General features: G+C 37.8%; 1 protein-coding gene across 3 annotated transcripts in view; it reads right to left on the bottom strand.

The window, feature by feature from the left end:
- Positions 1 to 305: 305 nt before the first annotated feature.
- Positions 306 to 14,891, bottom strand: part of ppp1r12a.S (protein phosphatase 1 regulatory subunit 12A S homeolog) — a 61,139-nt gene continuing 46,553 nt past the window's right edge. For 2 of the 3 annotated variants that reach the window (XM_041588585.1, XM_018255923.2), the window contains 8 exons: positions 14,332 to 14,441; positions 12,282 to 12,347; positions 10,589 to 10,605; positions 9,917 to 10,055; positions 9,007 to 9,111; positions 8,228 to 8,275; positions 6,798 to 6,848; positions 306 to 745 (listed from right to left, as the gene is read on the bottom strand). In XM_041588585.1, the coding sequence (XP_041444519.1) occupies positions 659 to 745; positions 6,798 to 6,848; positions 8,228 to 8,275; positions 9,007 to 9,111; positions 9,917 to 10,055; positions 10,589 to 10,605; positions 12,282 to 12,347; positions 14,332 to 14,441 (623 nt within the window). In that variant the 3' untranslated portion in view covers positions 306 to 658. The remainder of the gene's footprint in view (positions 746 to 6,797; positions 6,849 to 8,227; positions 8,276 to 9,006; positions 9,112 to 9,916; positions 10,056 to 10,588; positions 10,606 to 12,281; positions 12,348 to 14,331; positions 14,442 to 14,891) is intronic. The other variant, XM_041588586.1, reaches the window with a different exon arrangement.

Below are 14,891 nucleotides of genomic sequence, written 5' to 3'. Positions count from 1 at the left end.
GAAAAAACAAAAAAAAAAAAACAGTGCTAGCTTTATACATGGAAATAATGCATTTTGCACAGATAATGCAACTGGCAATGGAAGATCTGAGTAGCATAGTGAAGGGAAGGCTAGCGTCCACGTAAGCTTCAGGTAACATGTACAGCTACTGGAAAGCAATAAGCTGTCATAGGAATTACACTGTCACACACTCATTGATGGGATACGTTAAAAGCTCAACAAACATCTATAAAAATAAAAAGTGTGTATGGGGGAGGGGTGAAACAAAAATGTGTGGCACAAAAAAAAAAAAGGTAACTGTCTTCTGTGATAGCAGAAAGCGTTTTGATTGCAAAAAGTCTATGTACAACTAAGGCTTACTGGTTAAATATTGGAGGCGTCTGGCCTTGAACACTTTCCTTGCACGTTGTATCTGTAAACAAGAATTTATAGTCATTCTCTTCTGAGCAGCTGCGCTTTAATACAAAAGTGTTTTTTATTTTTGCTTTTTTGTTTTGTACAAAATGGGCTAAATACAGGTAAGAGGGAGTTTGGCAGAATTTCAGAGTTACTGTTGCCAAGGAATATTCTCCCATATATCCAGTGAGTGCCACACTAAGGTCCACTGGAATGGTCTATGTGCAGTTTCATTAAATCGCTGCTGCTGGAAACCTTGGGACTATTTGGAAAGTTTGCTTATGACTCTGATTAAGGCCCCATTTTCATCCTTTAGCCTCTGGTTGTCTGCTTTTAAGTCAGGTAACATCTGTAAGACAGAAAGGAAAGAGAAGTTTTAACAAACAGCGGCAAACAGAACCAACTGCACTGTGAGTGCACAGCAATTTCGTTTTGCAAGACGGGTTAATGCTAATAAATAATGTGCCCAGCAATTAAATGACATACATATGAGCAAAGTAAGCCCATGCTAGCATTTCACATGGGGAAACATAGCCTAGTTAAAATCAAGGCCCATCTATAAATACAGGTTTAATCCAGTGGCTCAATGAGTAATGCAAGTAGCAAATTCCCAATCTTCAGCTATATATTACATAGAATTTTGCTAGATATGGGAATTTTATTCAGCAATAAAATGAATTCACGGCAATATCAGTTAATGTAAATGATTTATCAAGAAAGATAGAAAAGTGTTGCAGCACTGTTTCGACCAATAGGGGGAGAGTTCCCACTGAGAGCTAAGCTATACACAGCCATACACAGCCTAGGTTCAATGGACTGAATTCATTTCATACAACTTTTTAACAGTAAAACATGGTACAAACTTAGATTAGTCTAACACTTTCCCACCTGACTGTAAAAAAACAATGGCAGACAATACTTACAGTTACAGACTAAATTCACCCACAAATGCACCTCCAGCAGTGGAGAAAATGTCAGGTGCCACATAAGCCTGAGCAATACTTGCTCCTCACAAGAGCTCTGCCAAAGCAGTTTTTAGGGGTGCAGTTTTTAGGGGTGCAGTCTGAGGGAGCCCCCCACAGAACAACTCAAGGCAGTGCAATTGGGCACTTTGCATGGAGTAAAATTTCCATCAAAACATTAAAAAAAAAGAAATTGTGCTCTAAAGTAAACATGTGCAGCTTTATTTTGCCTCCTGGTAATATTGCGGCCAGAGACAATGGTTTCCTCGTGGCAAGAGTTCCCCTGGATCTGGTAGCTAAATCCAGTTACTCAATCCCCATGACTAGTCATGTTAGAACTTTTCCTATGACACCCAATGAAAGCCCTTGGATATCTTGCATTCTGACCAGTCCCAAGGAGTTACAGCATAACTTGAGTCTGATCCATACAGTGCCATGAGATTCACACCCCCCTCGTTTATCTTTTTTTTAACCCCTTCCCATTGGAATGGAATACAGAAACTTAGAATCTAGTTTTCTTGCCAGCAATGTAGATTGCATATAATGAAAGGGTTAAAGAATGGCATGCTGGGAAAGGTGATTTTGCTGGTACTGGATCAAACAATTGCGCTTGCATTACACTTGCAGACGTGCATGAGGCCTGAAACATACACTCTTGCAGATTGCTGAAACATAAGTAATGGCTGTGCAATACAGACTATATCATTTGTTAAAGAAACACTGAAGTTTTTGATGATTTTCAGAGGGCTAACAGAAGCCATTTTTGAATATTTTACTATAGATTAAGGCTTTGTAATTGTACAGAAGATAAATGCATAGATAATATAACATGTTTATGTTTAATAACTATGAAGCTGAACAACTTATTTTAAGGCCTGGGCTCTATATTGTAAAAAGGATTATAGGAAAGTGTCCTTCCAAAAGTCAAATGACATAGCAGCAGTTTAGCCCCAACATTAACAAATGACTATGGAAATTGTCAACAAGCAGCTAAATATCTTAATTCCTTTCCTTAGATATTTTTTGCATTATGCTCCAACTATATTCATGGTCCAATTTACAGCACCCATCTCTAAGTATTTTCCTTGGCACTGGAAACGTCCCATAAGCATTGGCTTATCTTGGGTAAATCAATGCTCTTTGGATCACTATTTCAAGCATATTTCACAGCATGCAAATGCGACACTTCAATGAACACGCAAGTCTCCAGGAACACATACGTATTAAAGCAAATATCAAGCCAAGTTATTTGCTAAAAACACACAACCTGCCTGGCTAGCCAAAGGAGAGAAATTATAGGTCCACAGACTGGAGCTGCCTGCGGACCTCAGAGAGTTTCCCAACAACTCTTGTCAAAGCCCTATTCTCAGCCACCAGTCGCTCATTTAAATGCCTCAAAGTCTGTATCTGCTTTACTTCACGTCGATTCTGCAGGATCAGGACAGATATAAAGAGGGGTAAAACGAAACAATTTATGTATATGCAAAGTATATTTTTTTTATTAAATAAAACATTTGGTGCAACAATGGCATGCAATTATTTCCCCCAATTCAGAATACGCTCACCAACTTATTAACTATATATAAATACCACAGGAGTTTTTATAAAATAAGCAAATATATTGCTATATGTCAATGGGATTCTCTGGGTTAAAGAACTCCCTTTCTCAAGGAGGCAGAAGAGAACCAATTTATCAGCACACCCTCTGCTCTTCAGACAGCTGTAGAAAAAGTGCAAAAATATACAATATACTCTGGTAAACAGACTTAATGGAGACTGCCCTCCAACGCCTTGTTCTAAACAAGAACCCCCCCCCAGGGCCCCTGAATCATCCCCAACTGCACTGATGCCTGCAAGTAAAGGTCCTACGATTCCCCATAACAACTGCAGCAATGTCACATGCTGGTTTTGCCCGTCTAGCAGCAATAGCCAACAGGGATCATGTGCAATGGACCAGACTGGCTTCCACTGTCAATGCTCCTGCTTGGCAAAAACTGTACATTTACTGGTCCGTTACATGCGCTCATTTTTGCCTGGATACTGGATTATGTAAATAAATGCTTTAAGCTGGCCATAGATGCAAAGATCCGATCGTATAAAACCTCGATTCATACGATTTTCGGAACGAGTGTGGAGAGTCCCCACATTTTTCGTCCCATGGAGATCGGTCGTTTGGATGATTGGCCAGGTTAAACGATTTGATGGCTGCCGATAATATCTCTGCATGTATTGCCGATCGGATGATTTTCAGTGGGAGACGGTCACTAACTTTGTCGGACAAAACTTTCGTACAATTGCTGTAGGGGCAGAACATCGGCTGATCTTTTCTTTTACTACTGTATTTGATCTGAAAGGTTAGTGGCAGGTCTAGAGACGGGGAAGTCCGATCGTTCGAGGATTCGAACGATCTGATCTTTGCGTCTATGGCCAGCTTTAAAGTAGGTTTCTTCGGTCACAGAGTCTTACTGATATGTGGGTTTCATAATCTGAAGAGTCACTGTCAGGGAGGGGGGGGAAGATTTGCAAAAGTTTTTGCTTTATAACTCTGCATGACAGCCCTCAGTAAGAGTTCAAAGTATTCCTTTGATCAAACGTCTTCATCAAGGCAAATAGATCAAAATACTGTGCAATGACTCCGGCACTATCTTATTCAAAGGATTCTTGCACATCCAGTTGGTTAGAGAAAATGCTATATTTTCCTTTAGAATAAATATGTTGTATTAAATAGTTACTGTAGATAAGGGTTATTTGAAAATCAAGTTTCAAATAATAGGAATTAAAGGAAGACAATTCAGCAGTACACACCTACTAGAAAATTCCTATTACCAAAAAAGTTAGTGGATAAAATGTCTTGTTTCCTCACATTGGTAAGGGACTTTAGAGTCTAAGGGGCTTGTGGAAAATACTCCACCAAAGAGGGGTGGGTGGAACCTCTCTGCTTAATTTGTAACCTCCTGACACCTGAGTGTCCTTAAATCCATTCTGTGCACAGTTTCAGGCAGAGGCTGTATAAAGTGTCCACTGGTGTTTCACCTTAGCTGTGAAAATGCAAACTGTACCCTTACCTGAAAGTTTACTGACAATTTCTGAACAAGGAAAATGTTTGACTCTACATTATAGGTGCATTTCCAAAACTCGTATCTTAGGAGGAACCCACTTTGAAATTAAAAAAAATATATACAGACATACGAAATCAAAGGGGATAACAGTAGGCGCTTTACCCCAAATAACATGAAACAATATCAATACACATCAATTGGTCATACTATGTTTACCCATAAGTGGTCTCTGAAAAAACCTCCCACTTGCATGTAAAAGCAAACCTAAAAATGTTTTCCATAGCTAAAACAGATGACATGGGGGGGGGGGGGGTGTCCTCGCCTAACACTTTTCAGATGCAAAAACATATAAACCTGAACTAAAAAGAGATAATACACTACTGAAACAGAGTTTTTTAAGGCATAAAAATGTTAAGTTTATGTAGAATAGTACTACACCAGGGGTGTCCAAACTATGGCCCGTGGGCCAAATACGGCTCGATATCCATTTTTAATTGGCCTGCAGCACATCTCCACTCGCTACCTACCCCCACATTCCTAATTCCTGCCTACCCCTTTCGCTGACAGAGAATTGCGTATTACTACCACATGACAACTCATTCTACCTGGGTTGCCCATGTGCAGAAGCGGATAGCACCGGCCTGCCAGCTTCTGGAAGGAAGCCACCAAGGAGTCATATGATGTAATTGGGTGTGGCAATGAAAGGATGTGGCAAACTTTTGGAGCGTTCGGATTGGCGGAGATAGTGGTCGCTCAAACTAAGGGTAGCTGGCTGGTGTGAATGAGCTCAGCGGGTCGCACCCTGCTCTGTGATTGGTACCCGGCGTGACGTGCAGTTTATTGTTACTGGTACATTATCGTGGAGGCGGAACCATATGGACCGGGTGTGGGAGGATGGGGTTGACTGTAATGTGTATAAAGACAGCTTGTTATGTATATTTCAGTGTTTCCATGAGCCCTTGGTTGGTGTAATAGAAGTTGTATTTGTCCGGAAAGCTTACATCAGTAGTGTCAGTGAGAGTCTGGGGGGTGTACGTCATCAGTTCCAAGGCTGAGCATGTCCTTTTTCACCTTGAGTGAATGGCCCTGCTGTTGTGTATTTTACCGCATATGGCCCTTGGTGGAAAAAGTTTGAACACCCCTGTACTAAACCTTTTATATCTTAAGAACTATGAGAACAAAGGAAAACCTATTTGTGAAATATATGAATTCACTTACCTGTGCGTACATTATTTTTGCTAAGCCAAAATGTACCTTGAACATACAATTGTGTTCAACTCTTTAGCGATTACACTAAAAATGTTTAAAGAACCAAGTTTTTTTATGTACAGTACATATGGTTACCCTGCACGGATATAAAAAAAAGTTTGCTTAAGGCTAATTGCATATGGATATATGGTATACACAAGTAGAACTGATCTGCTGCATTCTGCACCTTGTAAAAGTCAGAATTATGTTGAAAGTTGAGTTTTTCTGTGCTACAATCCACTCTCTGCATTCATTGGCAGGCAGATCCCATGAATATCAGTGAACACATACAAGGTATGGAAGACATCGGCCTAAGGCCAGACTGGCCTATGAAACACTACTACAATAATAAGCTGCTATGTAGGCATATGGTCAGCCAATCATCTGAAGTTGAGCTATAATGTACAGTGGAAAACAGATAGGTTCCGTAGACCACAATGGTTTTAGTTCTTACGACATTCAAGAACTGGACAATTGCAGCCAAGAAAGAGAATATTTATAAATGCTGGATGACATACATGCATCATTTATGGTGTTACTGGTATAGAGTATACACTGTATAAGCAGTAGTACAGAAACTGCTCTGAAATCTTTATATGACTTGGTGTGAGCAGCATACTATTATATACATAGAAATGCAGGAAACTCCATACCATTGATGTATGGGTGCTATTTGCAGTTAACTGCACACTGATCCAATTCACGAATGACCTTGCTACACAGGAGTAAATAGCGTTAAGATGTTCTAAACCAGTGATTCCCAACCAGTAGCTCATTTGCAACATGTTGCTCTCCAAACCCTTGGATGCTGCTCCCAGTGGCCTCAAAGCAGGAGCTTATTTTTGAATTCCAGGCTTAGAGGCAAGTTTTGGTTGTATAAAAACCAGGTGCACTGGGTTGAAAATCCTCATAGGGGCTACCAAATGGCCAATCACAACACTTATTTGGCACCCCAAGAACATTTTTCATGCTTGTGTTGCTCCCTAACTCCTTTTACTTCGAATGTTGCTCACAGGTTCAAAAGGTTGGGGATCCCTGTTCTAAACTAAAAAGCCCAAAATAGAAAGACAGTTCTGTAAGTCTTTTACACCTGACGAAAACGTTGACCCTCTTTGGACCTACAAATACTTACTTTAAGTTCTTCTTCCATTTCAGATATCCGTCTTTCTAAAGCTCTTCTTTCCTGATTTAAAAAAAATTACACCCAAGTTAAAAAAGTGGTTTTGTTAAATGTTTATGTTCTCATTATTTCCAGTATAAACCTATGTTGTGAGAGCATGCAATTCTTTAGCCATCAAGCAAGTCTGGACTAGCTACATACATTGCCTTACAGAACTTTAAAGGGATTCTGTCATGATTTTTATGGTACAGTTTTAATTTTTAAATTACACTGTTTACACTTCAAATAATTCACTCTCCCATGCAAAATTTCATTCATTTAGTTGTAATATTGGTGTGTAAACAGCCATCTCAGGTCATTTTGCCTGGTCATGTGCTTCCAGAAAGAGCCAGTGCTACACTATAGAACTGTTTTCTGACAGGCTATTGCTTCTCCTACTCAATGTAGTGAGACATGAGTGCTGTTCTTATATCTACCAGGGAGTGGTTATCTGGTTACCTTCCCATTGTTCTGCTGATGGATTGCTGGGGGGCAGGGGAGGTGTTAGGCTTGTGACACACAGGCAGAATTAGTCGTCTGGCGACTAATCACCTCTTCTTCTCTCCAAACTGCCTTTGCGTGTCTTCCCGTCCGCTATAATGAAAAGTCGCTTGCGCTAAAGCTCACGCGGCGCTTCGTTTTCCAAAGTCACCCAAAGTTTTCCTGTGAGGCAATTAGTCGCCAGGCGACTAAATCTCCCCATGTGTCACAAGCCTTACAGTGCATCAGAAAAGAGCGATTGAAGTTTATTAGAGCTCAAGTCACAAGACTGGGGGCACCTGGGAAACTGACAATATGTCTAGCCCCATGCCAGATTTCAAAATTAAATATAAAAAAAAAAATCTGTTTCAGTGCAGAAGTCTGCTGGAGCAGCACTATTACCTGTTGCATTTTGAGAAAAAAAAAATGTGTTTTGCAGTGACAAGTTTTCACCAACAGATTAAGTTGCATTTGTTGATTTTTATTATTGCTGGCTTTTTAAATGGTTAGGTCACATTTGCTTCCTTCCTTAATGGGCACCTGATTTTTAACAGAATGAATGACCTCACAAATTGAACACCATACTGATATTATTTGGAACAAGTCTAAATGAATGATTTAATTACACAGAATCAGCAGCGTGCATGTTATGACTGATAGTTTTCTATGACTCTTTTACACCTACTAGTAAATTATTTGCCATGCAGAAATAGAATTTCTAGCAAAACTGTGATTAATCAGATTAAGAACGTTGAACTGCTATTATTCTGACAACTGTATATGACTGTGGATATTTCATTTTTGGAATAAGTAATCACTATGAAGTTCTTATATCATTCACATTTAAAGATGGAATATTTATATAAACTAAAAGGCAAGAGAGCAGCAACAACAAAAATGTTAAAAAGGTTTTTCAAACTTACCCTTTTTTCAATTTCTAACAGCGATCGGTCTGCAAATCGTTCTTGTCGCTAAAACAAAAAACAGAGTAGTGTAATACTTATTTCATAATGGAACTACAACAGAGATATATTAGACAGTAATTTTGCATGCAAACAGTGCATTAACCATCTTCAGAGTGTCACTTGAGTGGGATTATGGTTATGTAGTATTTCTACATTCAACTGTCATATAACAGCACAGGGTCTTTGAAGAGTAAAAGTACTCTACAGTAAAATGGAGACTAAGAATTTACAGGCATCCTACAATCTAGCTAATCTAACCAGAGTCTTCGCTACACAGACATATAGAGCCTGCATTAGCACCGTCAAATTTTTTATAGCTGGCAAAAAAGTTTGGCCAAAGCCGAGCCAGTTGTATATCTTAGAGAGCATTAATGTTTCATTTTTATACATTATTACATACTAAGCGGCAATCAAAAAAGCCAAATTAGGATGCAAAGCATTAAAATACATCTATTGGGACTGTGATGTTGTACTTCCTCCTCTGAGTGCACAGAGACCTGCTCCAGTTAGTAAGGCCTAAGGCTACTGGATTTGTGCTTGCCACTCTAGAGTAATCAAACACCAAAAAAAAAAAAAAAAATCATAGTATTTTTAGCCACTAAATGGTGGCATTATAGACTGCATGTTCTCACAATTTGAAATTAGACCACATTTGTACTACTTAGTGGCCCCAAGTCGATTTTAAATAAGGGAGGTACAAACTTGCAGTGGTGATTAAACAATAATAATCAGTTTACCTGAGTTGCCTTTTCAAGCTGCAGCTTTAACTCCGTCAGTTCCAAGTTGGTATCGTGCAACTGGGTTTTTAGTTTTTCATTTTCTGCTATGATCTGTTCATATAGCTTGAAAATTAGAAAAATATTTGCCAATATAAGCCACAATAACAATTCATGTAAGTAGCTACTGAAAATTGTCCAGCATTCCATAATTAAAATGAGACTACCAAAATAGGGGTACAGGATCGGTTAACCAGAATGCTTGGAATGCTTCTCAAGGTGTGGAGCACCATACTATAAGGCTACTAAAAACATTTTAACACTCAAAAGAATAAAAGATGGATGCACTAAATCCAAGGTTATTTTCAGAATTCAGATGAATCCTGGCAATTAAAATACTAAAGACAAAAATGGTGCTTAGAATAAGTCCAATGCCCCTTTAAATGATAGAAATTCAGTTATGTCAACTTCTTTATAACACAAACATTATAACACAAGTTTAGGCCTCTGTTTCAAACAGGCGGTAAAGTCATCACATTAATTTTAAAATGTTTCATCTTTAGGCTATTATGGATTTAAAGGGAACCTACACATTAAGCTGGGCTTATATAAGAAAGTTGCATAAAGAGAACATTGCAGAAATAAATGTTTCATTTCCTACACATATATCCACTGAATGAAAGAAACTTGTACAAGCAATGTCTCAAAATGTATTAGAGACACAAGGTAAAGCAAACCTGCCCTTATTTTGTTTCAATGTGAAATGAGGGACTCAAGCACACTTGATGTACACACAAAGAATTGTGTAAAGACAATATTTTGTATTAGTTCTATTTTAAAAAACTGAACACACAAATGTTGATTAATGTCCGCAAAAAAGACTTTTCTTGCGCATATACGATAGGGAAAATTGTTGTAAATTATGATATACCTTTTTATAATCTGTTAAATCTTCTCTGTCTAGTCTACTGTGAAGTCTTCTACTTTCCCAGTAACTAGAAGTTCCTGATTGGCCAATAATTGAATCATATCGGTCAGTCGATATTGCAGAAGTAGGACCAGTGGTGTACCTGCAAGAACAAAAATGTAAACATTCAATGCTACGAGCAAACATAAAAGTATATTGATAAAAGTGTTTTAAAACACAATACACATTAAACTGTCCTAGAACCTGGCTATAGCAATTAAAACTACATAAAATAATCCCTTCCTTATTTATCTCAATACACCTTTGCTTGTAGAAGCATAGCCTGTAGCTCCATCTTGATCACAATGCACTGTTCAGGGCCAATAGTGTTTTTTTATTTATTTATAAAATAAATTGACATTTCAATTATTGCCACAATTATCAATGATAAAAAATGCCTCAGGTAAGGTGGATACACACAGACAGATTAAGTGGCAATTTTCTACAAGATTGGGAAATTTGGTACAGGTATTAGAAACTAAAAAGGTCAGAACCATATATTCAGCAGAGTTTGGACAGGCTTTTTACCACTTTGCCCCAATATGAGTTTTAAAGCATTGGTTTTCCTCTGGAATGCTATGGAAATAAAAAGGGTAGATGAAATGATTTATGTAAATCTCTTCGCCATAAGCTTACCTTGAAAATGTGTCAGTCTAAAAAAAGAATAGAGACATAATAGGTCAGTTGAATGGAAAAAGCAGGTGACACATAGGCACTTACGTTGGAAATGTGATAAAAATGTATTCAATAATTTACTGTAATATGCTATGCAAGTATTAGCATTCCTTATGGATATCACTGCTCAGTTAGTTGCCAAGAGTTGGCAGTGGCCACCTTAAAGGAACAGTTCAGTCTAAAAAAAAAAAGCTGGGTAAATAGATAGGCTGTACAAAATGAAAAAAGTTTGTAATATATTTAGTTAGCCAAAAATGTAATCTATAAAGACTGGAGTGACTGGATGTGTAACAGAATAGGCAGAACACTACTTCCTGCTTTTCAGCTCTCAGCGACTTGAAGGGGAGCTACATGGTACATATCTGTTCAGTGAGTTTGCAATTGATCCTCGGCATTCAGTTCAGATTCAAAATCAACAGTTATGACCCATGTGCCCCCCCCTCAAGTCACTGATTGGTTACTGCCTGGTGGAGAGCAGGAAGTAGTGTTCTGGCTATTATTAGACATCCAATCACTCCAGCCTTTATACATTACATTTTTGGCAAACTATATTGAAAACATGTTTTATTTTGCACAGCCTATCTATTTAACCCGATTTTATACTGAACAATTTCTTTAACACAACAAAGCAGATTAAAACAATTTTAATGCCTAAATATGGCCATACACAAAATGATATGTTTGTCAAAAATAACTTTTTATCTCATTAAATCCCAGCTCAACTGTCTGGATTAAGGGTCAAACTTATGCTGGCAGATCATCATCATTTATTTATATAGCACCAACAAGACACAGTGCTTATTCCCATTTGCATATACAAATCCTCTACATGGATGTTCTTTAGTTGTTGAGGCGCATAGTTGAGCAATATTATTACCAACTTTGCTGATCTGAAAATGAGTCTGTTTTTGCGCATTGGTTAATGACCCAAAAGTTCAACAATTTAACAGTTTGAGTGCAAGTAAATAACTGGAACTCGCTAGTTTTAGTTACTAAAAGTTTTTCGATGCAGCGGACATGGAAGTTCCCCTGACAAATAGGAACATGATTATCTGCTCTGATCAGAAAACCTGCTCACAGAGGATGCAGTCTTCTCTATAGGGCTTAATACTGAACAAACAGGGGGTTAATTTATAATCAGATGACACGTTTGCGCCTGAGCTGTAACCAATGACAACCAGATAATAGCTTTAAGTGCTTAACCTGCAGCTGGCTGAAAAAAATCTAACCACAGGTTTATTCCTATGAATACTGCCCAGGTACACATTTGCCTATTGATTATAAATGAGCAAACTTCGTTTTAATTATTAAAAATCTTTTTTTATTTCTTGCGCTAAACAGGGCAAACAAGGAAACCACAACTTCTACTGTTCTATAAATTTTCATAGAACACAAGTCCTTTTGCGCTATAATGTTTACATATAATCTATTTTAAAAGGTGCATATAGGTTTAAACTGGCCGTTTTAACATGCAAAAGGACTGTGTAGTATTGCTAAGTATGCAGGGGCTAATTTCATTATAATGCACGGAACTCAAGCCTGATAAAACTGTCGTATCTGGGCACTAGAATTCGGAAAAAAAAAAAACCTGTTCCAAAGATCATTTAATATATATTTCGTAAACTCACAATAGTATTCAGCGGTTTGAATGTACCTGATTCTCTTTCTTGTTTGTGCCCTCGTCTGTGTCAGACTGATGATCTTGCTCATTTTCATCACTCTGTGGTTGAATAACCAAGGGGATTTCAATTACATTTAAAATATTTAAAGTGAAGCAGAAGACCACAGTAAAAACATGAATATGATGTACCCAGTGGGTACAAATAAAATAATACAGACATTTTAATTCTATATAATACAGACATTTTAATTCTATATTAGTAGTACTTAAGACATACCTGTTTTTCTGCATTAGGAGACATACCATATACATAATTAAAGTCAATAAGACAAATAAAGATTATGTTTGGAAAAGGCAATTATAAACTGTTAAAGAATTATGACGAGATTATAACTTTTTTTTTAAGCCTGTGAGTTGGATGTCATGTATATGTAATATGCAATTCATTTCATAGCTATAATCCAAACACTGGAAGTAATTTCCTTCCTTTTGCCTTGTCTTACAGTGACCGTGCATCAAAAGGCACAATGATTCACACATTTAAACTGCACTTTGATCCACTGCATATGAAGGCACTAACAGAATAAACAACATTTAAAGCATAACATGCCAGTGCCCCCTGCATCAATTAGCATACTTTTCCCAAGCAAGACTCTCCTTGCTTTTAGGCAGAGAGCATGTTTATCAAAGAATAAGTTGAATTATCTAATTAGAGTGCAGCTCATTCCTGTTAGACAGAACGCTTTCAGTGACTAGAAAGCAGCAGCAGCTGTGTGGTCCTGAAGTGCCTGTGTCTCACTGTTAATCAGACTGATTGTGCAGTGAAAAGAAGCATCCTGCTGATATCCACATGCAGTGACAGCACATGAACCTCTGTTTTAGAGTGTCTCTGTGCTTACTAAAATACAGCTCAATGAAAATGTATTATTGTAGTTTGGTTATTATATATGTTTGGATAGGTTTTGTGGACTATCCCTTTAAAGGCTATATATATATATATATATATATATATATATATATATATATATATATATATATATATATATATATATATATATATATATATATATATATATATATATATATTAGTAAGACAAAAAAAATATATATATATTAAGCTGTTTTATCAGTCAGTTTTAAAGGGGAACTATCACAAAAATGAACTTCCCACACAAGCCAGTTGAACTTGAGACGCTGCTCGGAGGAGTAGTGAAACGTCTTCACTGATTACTCAGCAAATCCAGTTGTTTTAAATTAACCTATACTAGATTTACCATGACCTGGATGAATGAAAATCTTCATAGCAATATAAGCTTCAGCATACTAAAATAAGAAAATTTCTAAATACAATCAATTACAAATTCGGTACCGTTTCTGAAATAATCAAGTCTATCTTCACTATTCCTCTCTCAGCGTCTCCTCAGTCTGTCTGCATTCAGGGGTTGGCAGGGCCAGATTTACATAATGGGCACCCTAGGCCCACTGCCGTTCGTCTCCCCGTCCCCTACCCTTTATTCATGCAAATTTTCATCATCAGGACCGGAGCAATAGGGATTGGCACAAGGCAGATTTAAAAAACTACTGTATCTTCTGTGCACACTCAGCGTTTCCGAACCAATGTGGTTGGGCAGCATGCTGCCCCGTAAAATCCTACCACCCTAGGCACAGGCATTGGTGACCTTTCCACAAATCCGGGCCCAGGAGTTGGGTGTCAGATGAATGATCCAATATATCTTATAAGCAGCTCCTTTTGTCTAGAAGATGTATTAGAGCTCACTCAATAAAAATCCCCAGAAATCCTGTCTTTCTACATTCAAAATTTGTGCAACAGGCAGTTATTTTGTTAGATTTTGTTTGTACTGGAATTAGTTGAGTGAACTCTAATACATCTGCTAGGAAAGGACGCCCCCCCCCACCTATAAGATATATCAGATCATTCATTGATCTTGATCTATCCTTATATACGCAGTTATGTCTCCACTATCCTATTTCAAAATAAGGTCAGGGGTATGCTGCTATCTTCTATGTTCTGCATGAGCAATGGATAGATAAAACTTCCAAATAATGCAAGTTCTGAACTTACATCCTGGGTCCAATATGAAACACCTGTAGACCTTCTCTTTTCCCTTGGTCGTCGTCTTTCTCTGATGGATTTAGGTTGAGATTCTTTATCCTCTTCTTTATTTTCACCATCTGTGAAAAAACAGAAAAAATGAACATGAATGCGAAAGCTGAAATACAATAATATTATTCAGAAAGCTAGGTTAATGTTCCATAATTTTGTCAGAATGTGTCATATTTTAGAGAATTCAGTTCAGTGTAAAAATAAAAACTGGCTTAATAGATAGGCTGGAGTGCCTGGAAATGTAACATATTAGCCAGAATCCTGCTTTTCAGCTTTCTATCTCTAAGTTAGTCAACAACTTGAAGGGGGCCCACATGGGACATAACTGTTCAGTGAGTTTGCAACTGATCCTCAGCATTCAGCTCAGATTCAAAATCAACAGATATGACCCATGTGGCCCCCTTCAAGTCACTGATTGGTTACTGCCTGGTAACCAATCAGTGGAAACCAAGAGAGCTGCAAAGCAAAAAGTAGTGTTCTGGCTATTATATTATTCATCCAGTCACTCTAGCCCTTTG

Source organism: Xenopus laevis, chromosome 3S (genome assembly GCF_017654675.1).
Source record: "Xenopus laevis strain J_2021 chromosome 3S, Xenopus_laevis_v10.1, whole genome shotgun sequence".
Classification (NCBI taxonomy): Eukaryota; Metazoa; Chordata; class Amphibia; order Anura; family Pipidae; genus Xenopus; species Xenopus laevis.
The sequence above is the reverse complement of the archived record's forward strand: the minus strand, read 5'-3'. Positions and strand labels throughout refer to the sequence as shown.